This window comes from Miniopterus natalensis, chromosome 5 (assembly GCF_054644295.1).
Source record: "Miniopterus natalensis isolate mMinNat1 chromosome 5, mMinNat1.hap1, whole genome shotgun sequence".
Classification (NCBI taxonomy): Eukaryota; Metazoa; Chordata; class Mammalia; order Chiroptera; family Miniopteridae; genus Miniopterus; species Miniopterus natalensis.
The window spans coordinates 62,797,698-62,819,018 of NC_142085.1; the positions used below are offsets into that span (position 1 = coordinate 62,797,698).

The 21,321-nt window shown below is 42.0% G+C and overlaps 1 protein-coding gene across 1 annotated transcript in view; it reads left to right on the plus strand.

Moving 5' to 3' along the window:
• Positions 1 to 21,321, plus strand: part of SLC35F1 (solute carrier family 35 member F1) — a 297,787-nt gene that overhangs the window by 246,918 nt on the left and 29,548 nt on the right. The window contains exons 4-6 of the mRNA XM_087817172.1: positions 12,081 to 12,240; positions 17,042 to 17,198; positions 19,055 to 19,107. Of these exons, the coding sequence (XP_087673298.1) occupies positions 12,081 to 12,240; positions 17,042 to 17,198; positions 19,055 to 19,107 (370 nt within the window). The remainder of the gene's footprint in view (positions 1 to 12,080; positions 12,241 to 17,041; positions 17,199 to 19,054; positions 19,108 to 21,321) is intronic.

Sequence of the window (21,321 nt, forward strand, 5' to 3'; positions counted from 1 at the left end):
AAAACTTTCCTCAATGTCTCTTTAGTTCCATCACCATGCCCATCCCTTAACTGCCTTTACCTGTGTTCTGTAGAGCGCCCTTCTACAGGAGGCAGCTTCAATTTCTAGCTCCACTGACTCTGGGCCCATGGGCCAGTCCCCAGACATCATCAGGTAAAGCCACTGGAAAGCAAGCAGAGTCTCTCTCCCTTTCTTCTTCTACCCTCTGGAACAGTCATGCTTGCGAAACAGGAAAACATGCGTTTGATCCTGTCTTGATGCTATTTATTTCTTCATCTTCATTTTCCTTATGGTAACTGTTACTTTCTACTTCATCTAATAGTTGTTTATTTACATATTTCCTCTCTCCTTCAAGTGTATAAGGTCCTTGAAGGTGGGACCTGTGTACCTGGTACATAGGAAGCACTGAATAAAGCTCTATAAATGCAGAAACAATTCATCTTTATTTCCTTTACAACATCGTGTACGTATAGATGCCAAAAATATATGAAATATTTGGATAAATAAGTTAGTGGGTGAAAGAATGACTTTCTAATACCCAGTTATTGAGCAAAGCCACACAAGTGACCTTTAGTAGTTTTATTATCAGTAAATGCATTTATTTAGACGGGACCCAGGTATGGAACTCTAAACACCCTTTACGTATTCCACTATGCTCTGAGGTGTACGGATGATGGGAAGACCATCCCAGCTCTCAAGAACCTTAAGTGTTAAAGGAATAGCCTGGGTGCAGATTCATTTGTTCTACACTTAGATGTTCGAAGCAACTATCTCTTTTATATCCTATAATTGATTTAATATTCTTAACGAACCTTCCTTCAAACACCAGCTGTCTAAATAGCAGTGGAAGAGAAAAGTCCAATTACATGTAAAACTTGCTCATTTCTTCCAGTTTAAAACCTGTCTTTGGAACATTCAGTTGCTGTTGGACAAATGCTTGGCCTCTCAGACTCCTTCCCTCCCGTGCTCATTTCTGGGTGGCATATGGGTCTCTGTTGCGACCTGCTGCTGTCCACTGTGGGCAGTTGGCCGGCTGTTGAGTGTGCACTTGCTGGTGTGGGGCTGCTGCTCGCTCTGGTCCCGCTACTCTGCTGGCCTCTGCCTCTCTCTCTGCCTGGCAATGGGCTCCCTCTCCTTGCTAACTCCATTCCCCACCCACCACCACCCACCCGGCCTCCCCGATTCTAGCTGATGCTATGGGCCTCCAGGCGTCCAGCTGTGAATGCATTTGGTCTCCAGCCTTCGCAGTTCCTGCCACATGGAACTCCCCCCATCCTGCCCCCCAGTAAACCACCCTGCACCCCTTTGCAAAGCGCTCAGACTTCGGACATCTCCCAGCAAAACAGAAGCTCTGAGGAGGGAATAGAGAGCTCTGCTAACCACATTTCACCTCTGGTTGCCCTCTGATGTGGCCTCTTCAGGGCACACGCTTCCCCTCAGCTTCTCTAGCAAGGACTCCTTGTCTCACATCCTCTTGCTGGGACACCAGGTCTCCTGGCTCAGCCCTGAGGGAAGAAGGGGCAACGTCCACATTCTGGAAGAAGCTCTGTAGTTAACAATATAGCTTCTTGATATGTTGGAGGGAGAATTATAGAATTTATCATTGCTCCTTTCTCCATGCAGCTGACTCTCTAGACCCTTCCTTGCTGAAGAAGTCAGGAAAGTCAGCTCTGTGTTTGAAAGCTGATTATCAGGGGCCTCTCCGTTTTATAAGGGACCTTCTCTCTTTTTCTTGTGGCTCAGATTTACAGGTTGAAGGCTGTATGAGGCATAAATTAAAGGAGAAAAGTAAATTTCCAAAAAATTTTATTCTATTTTGCTGGAAGAGGGATCTGTAAACAAATTACAATGCAGTGTGAAAGGTGGTAAAATAGAGCTACACACAAAATATCATGGATTACAGAGGAGGAGTGACTGAATCCACCAGTAACAAGGAGGACTCTCAGGAGACAGTCAGTGGGGTCTATAAACCTAGGTTTTACTGATGACATGAATCTGCCAGTAAAGCAGGGCCACTTGGTCCCCTGCTGATTATCTTGTAGACAGGTTATAAATAAGATGCCCCTTAAATGGTTGTCCTCCCTCCCTCCCTCTCTCCCTCCCTCCCTCCCTCCCTCCCTCTCTCCTTCCCTCCCTCTCTCTATCTCAGCGCCAGTTTTTCCACCTATCAGTAAGCATTAATAAACTTGCCTCCTGGTTTCCCGGTGTGGTCATGAGCAGGCAAATTAACATTGCATACAGAGGCCCACGTTTCTCCACCAGCCTTCAGTGCCAGGCAAATCCCTAGGGAAGGAAACTGGCTGTGAACCGAGGGTAGAACTATGTGTGTTGAACACTGTCCTCTTGGACCTAGAAGTGGAATGTTTTGTTCACTCTGGTCTCTCCTGCACCTGTAGCAAAGCCGAGCATGCAGTAGGTATTCAATAAATACTTGCTGACTAAATAAATAAATGACAGGTATAAGGTGATGAAAATTTGATTTTCTTTTTCTTTTTCTTTTTAACAAAACCTGGAATAGTTCAGTTAGACCAGAAATAGATGCCCAGAAGCACAAGATGTTTTCCTCTAGCTTTCGAAATTGTTTCTCCCTGCTGTTTTAATGTTGGGAGGAATCAAAATAATGCAAAATTCATGTAGAATTAATATTTTATCAAAAAAATGTTCATTCCCTTCAATATGTGCTTTGAAATGTGTAATTTCTTCAATGTTATTGTCAATGTTCTTATGTGCATGAATTCCATAAATAAGAAATACAAGTTAGTGGTGCTTGGCTGACTTAAGACACCCACTTCCCCAAAAACACTCAAGATAGCCACACAGTGTCAGAGGCCCATCCCTGAAAGCAAGTGATTCTAATCCCTGGATACTTTTTCTTGTACCCTTCACCTATTTTAATATAAAAAAATGCAGACAGCCAGTGGTTATTTCTTCAGTGCCCTCAGAGTCTTCCGTCTTTCTCTCAGTGTAAGAGAGAGCCCATGAGCCTGCTAGATTGAGCTCAGGCTGACCTACCCTAGACCCCTGCACCTAGGCCTTGGCTGCTTAAATTCACTTTGTGTAAGCAAAGTGACAGACCTGGGATATCCTGGATCTGACACTACCATGTGACTGCAAATAAATTACCTGTGACCTTTAACACTCTGTTTTCTCACCTGTAACATGGGAAACAGAACCTAACATTGGGCCTGGTGGATGGTGGACACTAGAAAAAGTTCATTCCTTGCTTTCTATGTTTGGAATCCAGTTGGCTGATAATCAGAGCTTGTTTTTAAACCTGATTAAACTCCAGTGATGCTCACCCAGAAGGAATCTGTCCTCTGAGACAGCTCTGCTCTCACCCAAGGCAGATTTCCCTGCATCGGAGCTAAGGAACGTGGGATTCCTAATTATCTGTATCTTCCAGTGGTCACCCAGATTTCTAGGCAACTGTCCCAGATTTTCAGCACATGGCAGTGTCTTTTTTCTTTCTTTCTTTTTGTCTTCAAGAGCTGAACTCAAAAAGTGAAGAGAATATACTTTAACATGTAGAGAAGTTCTGATGACATGGGAACATATGAAATTCACACATTTAAATTCTTACCGGTAGAAACAAGAAATATAGTTTGGTGAAAATATTTTTCTAAATCCTGAAAATAGGACATTTCCTGGAAAATGGCTGTCATATAGTCAACATGGTAACACAGTTTATCAGTTTGGAGCTCTTGGGCAACACAGTGGAAACATGGCTTTCGCCAATATGAATACTTTAAGACAGTAAAACCTAAACATTAAGTCCTAAGGTATGGGGTTTGTCGGGGGTAGAATAAATCAGCCCTGGGAGGAAACAAATCTGAAGGGATAGAGGGGGTGAGGTGCCTACCAGAAAAATCTGCTCCAGATCAAAGATACCACTCCCTGAATTGTACCCCCGGTTGGATTTTCAAGTGCTTCTGGGATGGCTGCACGTCCAGGCCACTGAATTAACATGGTCTTGAGTAAGTGTGAATGCGCATTTTCCAAATTATATCCACTCCCTTCAGCTGGACTATAGCCAAAAGGGGACTTTCCTTGTTGCCTGTGTAACTGAAGTTTGTCTTTTTTAAGATCCTTCCCTGTTAACAATTCAGTTTTACTCACCGGAGCTGAATTTATAATATATATCGCTTTTAGAAACATGGGAGAATTGCCAATTAGAAGCAGAGGAAGGGAGAACAGGGAAATGTTCTCTTTCCTGGAATCACCTACCAGTTGCCTCAGGTTTAGCCTCTGACAGCTGGGCCCCGAGAGGGAAGCTTTCTCCCTGTGAATAGCCTGAGGGGAGCGTTAATGAGGCGCTGAAGGCTGGCGAGGAGTCTCTTTTGGGCACAGAGAATTAGAAAGAGGGATGAGGTCACCTCCTCATTATGATCCACTAGAATGGGAACAGTTGGGTAGTGGCTTTTTGTTTTGTTTTAATTTTTTTTTACAAAGCATCCACTCTGCTTGAGAAAAACTGATCTGACTCTTGTAGGTTTTTTTATACTCATATATTTTGAAAGTGGTAAATGCGCAAGAGAGGAGATTTGGAAACCACAGAGAACTGGTGCAGTGGGGTTGAGAAGACTTATCCTATTCAAAGGTAACCATTGTTAATATTGGATTCTTACAGATTCTGATTTTCTCCTTTCAGAGATTTTTATGCCTAACATTATGATACTGAGATCCTTAAATAAGAAACAAACATACGTCTCACCCAAACCAAGTACGGTATGGAAGGAATGCAGAGGGACTCGGGTTCTCCCCGGGATGCCACCCAGGCCAGGAGAGCCTTCCATTCCCTTCCAAACGCTGGGAGAATGGAAGACTCTCCCTCTTTCTCCAGCCCTTCTTGCTCCACCCCAAAGGGAAAATAGCTGATTCAATATCCAATGGGGAAGTTCTCCGCTCGGTTAGGTTGTTATGCTGGAAAAGAAATCAAAAAGGAGGAAAGTAACCGTCTTCAGAGGGCTACGTTCCTGCCTGCCTTAGGATGGGAAGGACTGTCCCCTGCTGGAAGGACCCCTAACACAGAGTCCAAGGCTTCATGACCATTTTCCCAGTATATCGGTCTAAGAAAGTTTAGGCTTAAGTTAAAATTGGAGTGGGAGATGAGACTAATGTTAATATGCTGGTATCAGATCTCCATTTGGTTCCTTGGGCCTCTTAGGTGAACCATGTGAAATTGTCAATGTTCAAACATTTTGACCTATAAAAATGGCCATTCCAAATGAATCAAACTATTATTTTCTCTCAGTCAGAATCCAGAAGAGAGGAGAAGCGAGTGATTGGAACCACAAACTTCTAACGTTAGCGAAGAAAACAGTACATGTATCACTTTAGACACAAAAGACAACCCATAAGTATGGACATTTTATCAGAGTGAAAACATAATGCAATACTCAGCTTTTCTGAATATATTTAAGGGCCAATAGTTGAAGATAAAGAACAAGCCATGCTGGGTTTTTAAGTCTGTAAGTACAAAATGGAAATGCTTTGGAGATTTCCTGAAATGTTCATTTTTAATTTGCAGAGCAATTCCCCCATCTTAGTCACCCGCATTTCCTCGTCTTCTTCATCCATGTCAAAAGTATATAAGCACATAAGTCAGAAAACACAAAATACCATGAGATGCTAACTTTATGACCTTTATAAAGTTATAAAGGTGTTTGTTTTTCATGAATTAAAGTAACTCTTTAAATGGGAAAAAAAATCTAAGTTACAAATTTGATCTTTTAGAAGAAATTACTTCCTACTTTTATAGAAATAGCCTACTGGTCTTTTCCAGGCAAAGCGACGCATTCTTTAAAAAATAAAATAAATTTTGTTTATACTTTATATTAATTTGGTAAAATTTTGTATAACCAACTCAAAGAAAAAAGTTAACAACCTCCTAAACTATAACATTTTCTTTAAGTGCTATGTGACTATCTGTACTTTTGTTTAGAATAAAATAAAACAAAAACCTCTTCCATATTTATCTGATGTCAGTATCACTGTGCCCTTTTTGAAATGCATAATTTACCTCCAACTGATATTTTCCAGCAACTGTAATAAATTCAAATATCTGCATTCAAAAATTCATTTGAAGTTCTATAAGAATCTGGAGAAAGATATAGGTTTGCCCCAAAAGGCTTCATTTAATATCGCCCTAAATCCAAAAACAAATGTAGGAGATATTGAGCCATATTGCTGTAAGCACATTTTTATGGACTAAGAATAAGTTTAATAAAACTGAATTCTTTTATCAACCAGTACCGGAGGAAGCCTCTGGTCTAGATGTTTTATAGGCAATACCAACTGCATAAAGATGATATAGAGATAGAAGAGAGAAAGAGAAAAAAGATTCAGTAATCCAATGGCAAGTATGATATTGGCAGGGCTACTAAGGTGTCACAGCACAGGGAGGCTGTGTAGCTTAGAGTGGTTATAAGATATGTCATGGGGTCAAGATTTATTTTATTTTTCTTATTTAATCACTTTGTATCAATTTTGAGAGTCATGTAGTACAATTGCATTTAACTGTCACAGCCTTATCATTCCATGATGGTGAGTGTGTAATGAATTTCTGTGTAAATCAAAAATATTGTATCATCATAATCATCCCAGTTCCAGTTGGCCTCAGCCAGCCAAGTAAATACAGTGACTTTCAGAGTTCTACCATTTAAGTTGACCTCACAAAGACATTATAGAGACACAAACACACATCAAGTGAATATATTCACAGATAAAGGGACAGGTACACGTCAACTAAAGTTGAAGGGATAAAATTTATATTTTGTTCAAAAAATAAGTTAGATAAAATTAGAATGGCAGGTGAGGAAGTCATGGGAGCAGCAGAACTGGAGAAAGAGTGAGCCTGGGGAAGGTGCTTTCTTCCATTCAGGTCGCATTCCCTGGGCATCTACTAAATCCCAGATTCTGAGTGAGCCAGCGGAGGACCAGGCAGATGAATGGAGCCCTCTCTTTCCTGAGGAAACTAATAATCCTGTGAGGAGATACCACGTTATTCATTTACTCGATTTTTCTTGAGAGACTGTCTCTATGCGTGCAGCCAGGCTCTGCGATAGGGTAGGGGAAGTCCTCTCTGCACTCCTTGCACAAACTGCTGGCCACGGCCAAGCGTGCCCGGCGCACCACGGGCTGCCGCGGGGACACAGAGCCAGCCTGTTTAAGTCAAAGTGCACAGGAATCACTTATAATCGACGCTCCTTGAGAATAACCACTAAAAGAGGTGCCCTCTGCTCATGCGCAACGCCCTCCGCCCCCAGGAGGCTGGGCTGGGGACGGGTCAGAGCCACAGGCCACAGGTGGTTGGGCTGGGCCCCTGCTGGCCCTGTGGGCTCCTGGCAGGCTGCTCCCCGGGGGCAGGGGCTGGGCCGGGGCTCTGGCTTGCACAGCCAAGCTGGACGGGGCTTGACAGCAGACGTAGAACCAGGGAAACAGAAAAGTGGGAAGGTCCTGTGAACTCAAGTGGACAAAAACTTGAAAAACATTCTGCAAAATCAGGATACAAATGGGGGTGTCTACCCACTATAGGAGGCTTTGCAGCCTGTAAAAGCAGATTTCACTGCTAGGCTGAAAATATGTCATGTCCAGGACACTACTAGGTGAGTGTAGTGGCCATGTTAGGCCAGGGAGGGACTTATGAGGTGGCATAGAAAGGAGGAGAGAAGCCTGAGTGTGTATTGGCAGGGAGGGAGGGGTGTGTGTGTGTGTGTGTGAGTGAGCAGGAGAGAACATTACCATATGTGACTAAAGATTGCAGGGGAAGATCCGGTGGTAAGAGATTGGCTGAAGCTGAAGAGAAGAGAGAGCAAACAGTTAAATATACTGTACTTAAAGAAAAGAATAAAACTTGAATGTCATTTAATGTTGACTTATTCTGTTATCCTAAAAGCAACGTCAACACAGGTTTTTTTATTATTATTTAAATAACTTGAAAAGTGCACTTAAACTCTGATCTAGGAGTCCAGAGAACAGTATGTTAGCCCCAACTCTGACACTCACTCACTTTACTCTTGTCCCCTCAGTTTCCTTACCTTTAAAATGGGTATAGTCATAACTCCCTTAAAGGGCTGTTACAAAGATTAAGTAAAAATAACATGTGTTTTGCAAACTATAAATGTAAACTTAATACAATCTACGGTAAATGTTATTTAAAACTACTAAGTTCAAATAATAATACTGGCTGGTCACCATGACTGAAGAGAGTTTGCCCAGCCATTGAATATTGTGTGTCAATAAAATCAGATAACTTGTGGCCTCTTTGGTGAGTATAGCCTGAGGATTAATGACAGAGAAGAGTAAAAATTAGTTTAAATCTTTAAGGGGAAAAATGCTATGTAAATTTAAGAGATAATGAACTCTTTTCATTCCAAAGTATTCTTAAAGTTCTTTGAGAATTTTGAGAGCATGAGGTGATTATGAAACAGTATTCATTTGTTTATTTTTTGGTACTGATGCTTTATAATTTTCTTTTGGTTATAAAAATGTATGCGAAGAAAGGTAAATATATTAAACAAGACAGTGACAGAATCAGAAGCTTTCTTGGTTCTTTCTCTTTTTTAATAGGCATCTATTATAACGCTTCTCTTATTATTCCAACAACCACTTGGCTAAGGAATTGAGCTACTAGAAAATGACTGGAAAATAATTTTGTCAGTATGTTTTGTGTGATATGACCACAGAGGAAAGGCTGGAGCCAAAAATCACTGAAAAATAATAGCCTGTTTACTAACATCAGCTACCAAATGGTTTCTTTTCTGTAGTTACAGATACGGGGTGAAACCTCCACCTGTAGTAATTCTGTAATTGACCTTCATTAAAATATTGTTCAAAACAGAACCATGACAGCACTACCACTGGCGTCAGCAGTGTGAGTGACCTTGCACACGTCACTTCTCCGGAAACCTCTGAGTTCCCAGCTTTTAAATAAAGGGGTCACAGTGGTTCTAAACTGGGGAGATACTGCCCCCAAGGGGCACTTGGAAATGTGTAGGAACATTTTTTTCTTTTTTTTCACTGTGCAGAGAATATGGGGCAGTCCTGCAAGATAAAGAATCCTTTCACCCAAAATGTCAGTAGCAGCCTGGATTATGTCTAATGTCCCTTCTGACCATCAGTGATACCAAGTGGCTGTGCATTCATTAACTCACTGGGCTACCCATTAATGACCACCTACTGTGTGCTGGGCACCAAGCCTCCCTAGCTGCAGTGTATCAGAAGCCCTGGCTTCGATTTGTATTCTCCTTTCCCCCTCAGTTCTTCCTAAACGTCTTCCTAACAAATAGGACCTGGCATTTACAAATAAGGGTTTTTTAGCTCAACGCTTTTAGGGAATAGATCCCAGGACTCATCATATGCTTTGGGATTTCTAATGACTCTAAGAACCAAAAAGGCTCACTTCAGTCCTCCCCAAAGACTGCATGGCTGATGGCCTAGTTTGCCTTTAGTAATTCAGGAATGGAGGCCTTCAGCTCAGCTGACCGAGGGCTTCCAGCCAGATAATGAAATTCCAAATGTGGAGCATGTAGCTCAATATTTCGACTGTTGATTCAATCATTTCTAATTTTTTAAAACCAAACACCAACTGTTTTATGCCCAGTGAACAGTTTTCACTGGCAAACTGAAATTTCCTAATATACTGAAGTGGCATTTGAGGCCAGTTGTAAAACCAGCCTTAGAGCATTTTACCACATCAAATAGGGTCATTAATTTGCTATTAACTATGCTGTGAGCCACCAGCCACCTCCCCTATCCATGCCCCACCCCCTCCAGAGTGCTGTCACCTCTGGGCTCAGCCCCCAGCCATCACAGTGTTGAATTACTATTCACGTGGCTCTTCATCACCCCATCTCACAGCAGCCCCAGGGACAGCTTACATTCTGGTTGATTGTTTCGTTTTGCAAAGAATGCACAGAGAAGCATAAGGATCTGCCTGGGTCACAAAACGCTTTAGGGTAGAAGCGGATTCTGAGTGCTGCCTACAGTGCCAGAGAGCCACTCTGACAGTCACCGATGCTCTGCAAACACAGCAGCCCCCCTTATTCATGAGGGACGTGTTCCAAGACCCCCAGTGGATGCCTGAAACCAATGATAGTACAAAACACTATAGACACTATGTTTTTTACTATACATACATACCTATGATACAGTTCAATTTATAAATTAGGCACAGTAAGAAATTAATAACAATAACTAATAATAAAATAGAACAATTTTAACAATATACATAAAATAAGAGTTATTTGAACGCAAGCACTGTGATGCCATGACAGTAGATGTGATAACTGCGACGACTACTAAGTGACTTATGGGTGGATACCAGGGACCAAGGGATGATTCACGTCCTGGGCGGGACGGGTGGGACAGCGTGAGTTTCATCCCGCCACCCAGAACGGTGTGCAATTCAAACTTATGAAATGTTTATTTCTGGAATATTTTATGTAATATTTGCAGACAGTGATTGACCTTCAGTATCTAAAACCAGGGAAAGTGAAACCATGGAAAAGGGGGGTGGACTACTGTATGCAAACATTTTTCAGCCTTTAATGAATCTTGGAACTCTATTTTGATGTTTCTGATTATTAAAAATTCTTATATGTATTTGTTCAATAACTATTATTGGATACATTTTATGAGCCTAACAGGGTTTTGGGTACTAGGAATATATTCCTGCTCTCATGGGCCTCTGCCCAAGCGGGGAAAGCAGGCATTATGCCAATAATTCCGTATTAATTATTATTGCAATTGACATTGTCTCAGTCTAGGTGGTGAAAGTGAGAGAAGGAAGCATGAAATTTGAGAGACATTTAAAAGATGGAATCCGCAGAACTCAATGATCAATAGACTATAGAGTAACAGTGACAAGTATTAGGGGTCACTGTTCTGTACCTGGTTGCCATTGAGGATTCTGCCAGAGGCGCTGTACTGGGCAGTGGGACAAGATCACCAGTTTCTCATTTGGTATACGGAGATTGAAGTCCAGTGGGACGTACATTTGTCTAGTGGAGACCCTGCTTTGCGTGGAGTATCCAAAGGTCACTGCATGTTACCAAGGTGTGGGAAAAACAACCAGTTGTTGGAGCCCAGAGCATGTGTTTGGAAACAGAATTGTAGATTGGCATCGACGCCCAAGTAATTTACAAAATGCTTTGACGTGTATTATTTCTGAGCTTCACAATTATCTTTGGGGAAAGTCAGTAGGAGTTGTTACCTTTTTCTCCTAACAGGAAATCGAGGCTTCCTGAGTTTATCATTTGCCCAAGGTCACGCTGCTATAAGCAAGGACCAAGCACTCAAATTCAGATATCTGGCCCCCGGCACAGGGGTCTTCTCATTTCACTATGTTACCTCACTCCATGATCACGGTGAATTCTTCACCAACTCTTGGGGCTGACAGATGGAATCTCACTATTTGTGCAAAATATATAAGAAAAGAAACCAAAGTTATTTTTTCTAAACTGTTCAAACTTCTCCCTTTTATGACTCTTTTTTATAACAGCATTTTTAAGTTATGTGTAAACATCTGAGATTAATATTTGTATTTATATTTGGAGCAATTTTTTCTTTTAAGAGTGAAATTTCAAATACAGGTTAAAATAACTTGTTCTGGTTGTGGGAAGACAGTTGTAAGGGAGAAATTAAATTCAACTTTTATGTAAATTCTAACAATTTATAAAGCATTGGAAGACCTCTGCCCCCTTACCTCCCATTCCCAGATCTATTCCTAAGGTGGTGGGATCATCTTAAATGGCTCAGAGTATTCTCCCAACATGTGAGCTGTTCCTTGGGCTCAGGGCACTGAGGAACCCGGGAAGCCAAGCTGCCTGAGACAATAGGGGCAGGAGAATCTTCCCCACCAGCCTGTCTCATCGATTTGCCTTCTCCCCTTTTCCTTTTAGGGATGTTTAAGTAAAGCTAATTTGAGTTTGTTTCTGAGTCTCTTAATTGCATCAGGCCTGGCTCTACACAGAACCTCAGGTTCAGGGGAAATGGCCTTTCTACAGAGCTAAGTTATGTTTCTTTACTAAATGCAAATCTTCCCCCTGACCTGCTGCTGTTCTTTACCTTCCTGCCAATAGCTCCTGGACTGCTTTGTGATCCCAGTCGTAATTTTACTCTCCTGGTTCTTCCTGCTGATCCGGTACAAGGCCGTGCATTTCATCGGCATCGTCGTCTGCATCCTGGGGATGGGCTGCATGGTGGGCGCGGACGTGCTTGTGGGAAGGCATCAGGGAGCAGGTGAGTCCCCGTGTGTCCACCAGGTTCCCTGCCTCTGTGGGTGAGGCCAGGGCCAGACATGGAGCGTTCGTTGTTGGGAGTAGAAAAGGAACCTGCTCTCCCCACTGTCTGTCTTACTCATGCCTGGTTCCCCACACCTAGACCAGTGGCACACAGGAGGAGCTTCATACGTTTCTTGAGTGAATGAGGGAGGCAAAATACAGGTCTTCTGCTCTTTCTACGGGAATTCAGAAACATTCAGACCGTGTTTAAAGGGGAGAGTCAGGACCTACTTTGGAGGTCAGAGCTGCCTGGCCTCTGGTTAGAGATGGTGTCAATGGGCCAATTCACTCCTGAACCACAAGGCGCCTTCCCAGGCAGCCCCCCAACTCTTTCCTTCCCCAGTCAGAGAAAGACTGAGCTTTCAAACTGCTGGGTGAAGGTTGATAGATAGGCCTAATGGAGATTTAAAGTTTGAAGACTAAGATTGCGAATGCTTGATGTTTTTATGTGGGAGAGCTAAGTTTAGTGTCCTCATGCATGGTTTTTGTTTGTTGTTTTTTTGTTTTGGAGGAAGAGTTTTTGGTAATAATCATAGGTAATTACCTTGTATACCTATAAGGTAAAGCTTCAAGATTTCTTCTTCAAATTGCTATGAATCTTCTGGGGAGCCCTGATCCAAGGTGACTTCCAGAGGTGGAGAGAAGACCTCTGCAGTCCATGGCATTGGCAACTCTGCCTCAGAGCCTGTGCAGTGGTGCATAAAGTGGGGAGGACTCAAGCAACACTCACGTTCCAATTCTGTGCTTGTCACAGGTACAACTAGGAAGCTTCCATGCCTTTGAGCTCACTGGAAAGGAGATGGATTTTCAAATTCGTCAGTAAAATCAGTGGGCCTATTAGTGCATTCTCTCTTTGCCACCTTACTCCAACGTTAGAGGCCTCCTCTGCAGACCATCTCTGCATTTATTGATGCATGGGGGGAAAGACATGCAATAAAGGTGGCTCCTGAGACAATTATTGATGTTGGAGTGTATAAAAATGACTTAGTAAGTCCTAGGAGATACTTCCCCATGACATTTCTACTTTCCTCAGAAAACTTATTGTTATAAAAGGTATTTTCTTGCTCCTCAAAATATTCCTTTTCTGCCATAATACATTTATTGCATCTTATGGTTCATTTATTAAAGATGTTAGATACCCATAACAGCATTTCTTTCTTGACATAATTTTGTATTTATTTTAAGGAAGAGAAAATATTTTCAGGGAGCTAGACAATTAAACACAATCAAGTAAAAGTGACAATTTTATTGGTGCCAGGTACATGCATTTTCTCATTTAATCCCCCTAATTATGCAAAAAAGCATTTTTATTCTCACTTTTGCCGATGACGAAATCAAGGCTCAGGGAAGATAAGAAACTTGTGCAAGGGCACACCATCATGAAAAGGTGTGGCGTAGATGTGAAATCTAACCAATATTCTTTCTCCTACACCACTTAAGACTTATTTTTACATAATTGTGGCTCTTATAAGAAATGTACAGCTGTTCTAATATAGTAAGTTGGGGTGAATGACTGTCCCAGATTCCCCAGAATAAGTGAGTTTTCCCAGCCACTTGGTGCTAAAACCAAGGGAGCCCCAGGAAAACAAGGCAGTTGGTCACATTTAAAACTCAAAAATATTCAGTGGGATGGGTTCATTTTCATAAATTGCATGACTAGTCTTTCAACACTTATGAATTGTATAATTCACCATTTAATTCTTGATCAACTGGTTAGTAGTGATTTTGAATAATGTTTCCTTTTCTCCTCCCACTGCCTTGTAGACACAGATATTCCTCCAAACACAGTGTTTCTAATACTTAATCAAAATTTGTAATAAGAAAAACCAATTTTTGCAAAGCAATTATGACTGGGTTCATGAGAACCAAGAAACAATCCAAAATGAGAAATGACCAACCCAAAGAGACAGGTAGCTAGCTACTCAAAGGGAATGTTGATTTGTTCTCTTTAACCAGCATTTAGTGTATACATGAGTGCCAGATGATATGCTAAGCATTTTACATTATTTTGCATTCTTTTATTTACATTTACTATATCCTCAAAATAACCTCATTTTAAAATAAGGAAAATGAAGTGCAGAAAGACTCTATAGCTTACCCAGTGTTCAACAGCTAACAAGCGACAAAGGTGTGCTTAGAACCCATGCTACCTAAATTGAAAACTGTTGCCACTCGAAATCTTTACCATAGGATGGATTAAGACCTTTTCAGTCAGCTCGGTTTATTTAAACATTTATTGAGAACTTACAATATGTAAGGATCCATGTTAGGGACCACATAAAATATAAAGCTATGTCATTCACAGCCCATGGCCCTTCACCCTACTGTGTAAGAAAACTAGGCAGGAGGGAAGACACACAAGTTAACAAATAATAGATATGGAGCAGAATGCAGTGGGTGCCATACAAAGGTACAATGGTGCAAAATTCAGAGGAAGGATGGGCTTATACATTCAAATGTGTTCATTTAACCCAAATTTACACAACATAGTCATTCATCATGGTTTTATATGTACATAAATGACAGATTTGCTGGGTATAATATACTTTTCCCAGTGAACATTGTACAGAATTGGCACCACCATGTTAGGTATCTACCATATTTACTGCATAAAACATGGAGTAACATGTAATTTCCAGTTAACTAAATACAAATTGTAGATAAAAATATTAGTTTTAGAACTTTCTTATATCAAGTACTTCATTAAAGAATATGGATGGATAAAATCATGTCCTGGTTAATTGACTTCTATTTAATCAGCTAAATTTTTATACATGTAATATGTATACATATGCATTTTTAAATTATTTAAAAACTGAGAAATACTCTAACCAGTGAAATTTTAATAAATTATATTTAACCAAAATTATATTTAACCAAAATTACATTTTGTCACTGATAACTAGAAAATACTTCAAGCATATAGTTACACAGAATTATATGATCATTAACAATAATTATCACTGCACTGGTGAAAACTCAAAGTATTGGGGAGTAGATTTCATATAGCTGAAAGCCAGTTAATGGAAAAGGCCATAACTGTACAAATGTCATTCATTGAAACAGCATGGCCTCTTTTTAAGGCTTTTAAAAGGTAGACTGATGTTCCCCAAATTTTTATTAAAATACTTCATTATAATTTCACTGTCCTGAATCCACTCATATAAAATTAATTTTATTAACCAAGAATTCTATGAAGCTGCACTTCCATACTTCACTAGCACAACAGTAAATGACATTCATAATAATGAACCCAAGTTATAACAAGATTCTGAAATGGCTCCTGAATGAAAAGTGACCAAATCATGTTCACTATAATTTTATAATTTTAGTAATGGATACTTTTTATTTTACAGGTTGTACCCCAAACAAACTACTTAAAATTAAAGTGTTGTCATTATTTTCTAGTTGACACATAAAAAAGATTAATCAGGTTGCTGAAGATGAGACTGTCGGTCACAGCAACCATAATTTCCCCAGAAGATGCACCCAGGGACCTCCCACGAGGTCTCATTTCTTGTTGGGGACTCATCTGCCCCCCATGACCTCAAGGAGGGCTCCCAGCCCTTGCAAATCCAGATTCTCAGCTCCATTCCCCTGAGGGTGACTCCAACGAGCTGTCCTGGCTCTCAGGGTCTCTTCTCCTTTCTCTCCAATCCCTCAGGAGTGGGAGGTTGCCTTAGAAAAAGTGACACCATTTAGAGTGAATGTATAATCTTCCAAGGTGACCACAGAGGCAAGAATGAAGAGCTCTTTCCCCAAGCCCAGACCAGATTCTTTTATGTGAATCCACTTCTAGAAAATTCTCAGTGCTCCCAAATGAACAGTAAGAATTGGTTCTTCAGTTTTAGATTGTCCAGCTAAGCTGGGAATGCAGGCTTCTGGAGTTGAGTCTGCCCCTTAGGATCATGCTGGAGGGAGCAGCCTTCCCGATCCCCCCCTCCCTGCCCCAGAGCAGCACACTTGTCGAGGTCCTGGGCACTGACCTGTGAGGCCCAGAGCTGGAGGCCCCTTGGGTAGGAGTCCACCAGGGAGGTCGCCCGCCTCTGATGTCCCCTCTCCTTCCCGGTTGTCTGCTTCCCGCGGTGGAAAGAGTTCACCTAATTATAGCAAATAGCCAGGTACAGCATTTATTAAAAACTGGACATAAACCGGAACCTGCCAAAATTGAATTTAAAACAAATAGATATGTTTTATGAAAGAGGGAAAATATTAATGTGATAGTGAATTACATGCATTTTCACTCATGTTACTTACTTTAAGGGAGTTAAGAAATTTAACCCATAACCCCTTTCACTCTCATTTTCTAAGCAAGGACACATTTTCCCATGGGCAAAGGAGAGTCTCCAGGACTTCTGTTCAGCTTCTCTGCCACTGCAGAGGGCGGACTTAGACTGCGTCCCTTATTCCACACCGAGTCCCCCGACAGCGGGACAGCCCCCAGCACCCAGAGCGCGCCCTGAGAAGAGGGCACCTATTCGCAGGCCTGTTCGCCCGGGCACGTGGGCTCTGGGACATGGTGCCATCTACGGGGAGCGGGCCCTCTCATAACTAAGGACCATCCTGGCCGAGACACAGCGCCCACCCAGACAAACGCCACCAAATCTCAGCTGGCAAGTTGCAGAACTTCCCTCCAAATGTCAGAATAGAATGGCCGTAGGAAGCCGATGCTGCTGGTGCTGAATTCCTGCTAGGAAATTTTTAATGAAGCTCCCTTTGCTTTTCTGTTTCTTTCTTCCTTGTCTGCTTTTTCTTCCTAGGGGAAAATAAGCTGGTAGGGGACCTCCTGGTCTTAGGAGGAGCCACACTCTATGGCATCTCTAATGTCTGGGAGGAATACATCATCCGAACCCTGAGCCGAGTGGAGTTCCTGGGCATGATTGGACTCTTCGGGGCATTTTTCAGTGGAATTCAATTGTGAGTAAAAACAACCAGAAACTCAGACAGCAGAGATTCTTAGGGCTTATGCTTAACTTTCTTTGGTTTTGGTTTTGTTTTTTTGGCATAGGGCTGGTCACTTAATTTTATAAAAATCAAGCCTGAGAACCTGCCACCAACCTCCCACATGAAGTCTGAAAACTCAATATCTTTATTAGTAAATTTCTTCCAAACCAAACTAGTTTATTTTAAATTATTAGAAAAACATTTAATGGACTTTGAAGATAACTTACAAGAAACCATTAGAAGTGCATTGATCCTCCCAAACCAGCCTGTGGAGTTTTTACTTAGAGAAACAGAAAAACTAAGTGTAAGTGCCTTGATTTGAGGCACTTCCAAAAAAGGGACATTCTCTTTATTAGTGACAGCTGCCACTAGAAAACCTACACTTTAAATTTGCTCTTTTATCAATTTGTTCTTTTTTGCCCATAGATTTGCATGAGTGAACCATATTTCAAATTCATCTCTTAGAAATTTTGTGTTTCCATTTTCCTTAAATAGGTGAAGATATAACAGACATTCACTAAGCTCAAAAAGTCAAAAACACCAATTTTTCAGTAATTCTGGCATTGGAGCATGTAAGTCATCACTGACTTGTGCCTCAGAAATTGCTGTGAGAGTAAGTGTCAAAACGAAGTATAAATTTTCATCAAGAGAGACCATATATTTACATTTCACGTAAGAGATGAATAAATGTATGGCCTCCCGTCTAATTTCACCCAGTCACTTTCTACAAAGTAAGCACTGGGTAATTGTATTGGTTCAGTGTCTGAAATTACTTATGGAAGATGTTTTGGCATCACCATAAACATGTTTTGCAAATAGGCTGTTTCCAAGAATCCTCCAAATTCCAGTACCCTCATTGAGAAGTGACAAGCTCCGTAGCACACGAAGCGGGGAGATGGGAAGAGCCTCCGAGGATTTATTTTTGGTTCATTTCGAAAGCATGATGGCATTTTATAGCTCCTAAATTTGGTGCTTTAGGTGTGTGAGAGGAAAAGAAATTGCCTAGTTCAACTATTTAGAACCAACATTTTGTAGATGGATGGCTCATTTTATGGATTATTATTCTTGAATCCAAAGAATATATTCTGGGATCTAGTGCTCATTTGCTTCAGTTACAGTCCATTAGAGCCGACTGAGCCCTTCAGAGACACTGCTACCAAAATAATGGAAGTGGCAGATGGGTGAGTTTGGCAAATGGGATGCATCGAGGGCACACTGGAACCAAGCAGCGCCGGTGGAGTGGCGCCAGCCTCGCCTGCTGGTCGTCTAGAGCAGTGGTGCTCCAAGTGGGCTTCTCTGACCGCAGCGCTGGTACCCGATGAGAGCTCCTCACACAGGCACATCCACCGTCCCCTCCCAGATCTACACAATCAGGATCTCTAGGAATGGGGCCCGGAAACTGCCGCAACGTGCTCTCCAGATGACTTTTTTGCACATTTAAGCTTGAGAACCACTGCCCTTGACAATGCTCAGTCAGAAAGTTGATTAAACCTGCAAGCACAGAAATGTTTTGAACCTCACCGTTTACTTTTCAGGAAGGATGTAATCAAGAAGAAACAAAAACCCTAGGCAGGCTGCTTGGGTGTGAAGGTCGGTGGGAGGTTTGAGCTCCACTGTGGCCACGGGCATGCTCTCACCACTGCTGGGCACACCCGACAGGATCCTTCAGGGCACACCTCAGTCTGCCTAATTAGACTTGCCTCTGCATGGCCCAGAGGTAGTTTTGAAATTCAGTTGGTTGCTTCATGATTTGTATAAACCTAGTAAGAGAAAAGAGGTAGGATGCTTCATAATCTTGCTCATCAGGTCCACTTTCTTTCCATTTGCAGAGCTATAATGGAGCACAAGGAGCTGCTAAAGGTGCCCTGGGATTGGCAAATAGGTAAGGGGTTTGCTCACCTAAGGTGCTGAGAAATATGTTTGAAGGGTAATGTGGGTAGGGGTGGGGCAAGAACAATGAAAGGATTTAGAATGTGGGGACGGAAGAAAATGAAATCCCCTTGTCATCTCAGGCATTCTTGCACACTGTAAGACTGAACTATATGATCCATAATGTTTCCTGATTGAGCTTTTCGCATTATCATTGTCAAGATGCCATTAGTGGAGACACAGAAGTATGTTACTAGGTTAAAGACCAACCAGAAAGAAAGAATGCCCCGAGGCGGTGGTGGGGTGCAAATGACAGCAATTTGCTCTAGCCAAGAAACACAAAGCTGATGTGATCATTAAAAAGTGGCACTTCGGAAAAGGGGAAAAAATGGAACTGAACAAAAAGGCATAAAAGAAAAACAATGTAATGGACATTCTGAGCCCATAAAAACCTTTTCAGAAAGGAGCTTTTTGCATATAAAGAATGGTTAATTGATCTCTGAATGGACTTGGTGAAAAATACCAGAGGCAATTTGAGCTGGTTAGTCATCCAGGGCATCTCAGATTCCACTTCTTTCTACAATCAGTTTTCTCTAAAAAAAAAAAAAAAAAAAAATTAGGACAAAAACTCGAGATCCTAGGTGGTGCTCTAATGATCACACAGAAAGCTCTAGAAGGGACTGGCATTTACTAGCCCCAGCCCCAAACTTCCCCTCGGTGTCTGTACCAAGGCGCATGAGTTCCAGCAGTGAGCACAGAGCTTGGCTTATGCTTGGGAATTGTGTGTACAGCGCATGTAAATGGAGGTGAAAATACACATGGGCCCTCACGCTAAAGCTGGTTTCTTGAGCCGCCTACAGTTTATATGCGCTTTGATGGAATTAACAGCTAAGTCAGATTCTGCTTCCATGAGCACCGGCAGCAACCAGATAAACTTCCCTGCGCCACTTCACCTGCCCTGGGCCCCAAAGCATCCAAGGCCACCAGCTGCTGAGATGAATCCCTCCGAAGATACGCTGCAAGCTACAGGATTATGCAGGACTCTCCCTGGGGATCAGCTCTAGCGATTGCAAGGGCTAACCAGCCCTTGTGCCTGTCACAGAGCCCTGCCATTTAATTCCTCTCAAGTTCTGCTACAGAATGTTACAATTAAATGAAAGTCAATAGAGAGGAGGAGCGGGGTGGGCGAGGAGGGCCCTGGGAAAGGAAACCGGCTGCAGGCTACGGACGAATTTGTCTTTGTGACTCTCAGCCCCAGGGAACAAAACACCACCCGTGCTCAGGAACACTCCACAGGCCGTGGCCCCTGAGCATCAATTAATTTTATATTAAAAGTAATAGCAATAATAAAAAATAATGTGTCCTCCACGTGGACGGCCTGTGGATGTCCACCAAGCTTCTGTTAGAATTCGGTGTTAGTTAGATGTGTCATCAAAAGGTAGTTTTATTGTGAGCTCTTGCATTGCCATCGAAATGTCAGTCCCCCGCAGTCAGAAATGATGAAGGCCGTGCAAAAGGAACACATTATGTGGCCATTTGTTTAATTCCTGATGGGAAATGAGGCACAATGGTCAGGAAAGGAAATCAAATATTCAGCCTTTTTTTCTGAAGCACTGATAGGGTTGGGTTTGAGATTTTTTTTTGCTTCAAGGCTACCTCATTACCTCACCCTGACCTACTGCAAGGTTCTATTGTTTAGCTCAATTCTAGGCGCATATTCAGTGAATAAATATTTATTAAGCAATCGAATGAATGGCAAGAGGACGGCAGGAGACTTTAGGCTTGACTTGCACTTACTTTCTCGGGAACTGGGGATGGCACAGCAGCTGCGGGGACTCGCGGCTCAGAGAGGCAGGGCGACATCAGGCAGGCCAGCATCCTCATAGGGCAGCAATTTTCAACTGGTGCGCTGCAAAAGCTTTTTAAACATGCAATTCCTGACTACTTAGTCAGGGGCACTGACCTCTTTTCCCTTAGGCTCTCAAATAAAAAGATGCGCACGACAGCCAACACAATAACTGTCGGGTGTGAATGTATCAAAATCATACCTTTTTCATTTTGTCAGATCAGCAAAAATATATATATATTTTTTGGTGTGTCATAGAAATTTTAGTAATCAGTTTATATTGCCATGAGATGCAAAGGTTGAAAATCGCTGTCCTAACGCATCCCCTCCACTCCTTGGGAAGTCCCCCAAGGGTCTGAGCTCTGATTGCTATGTCTTCGA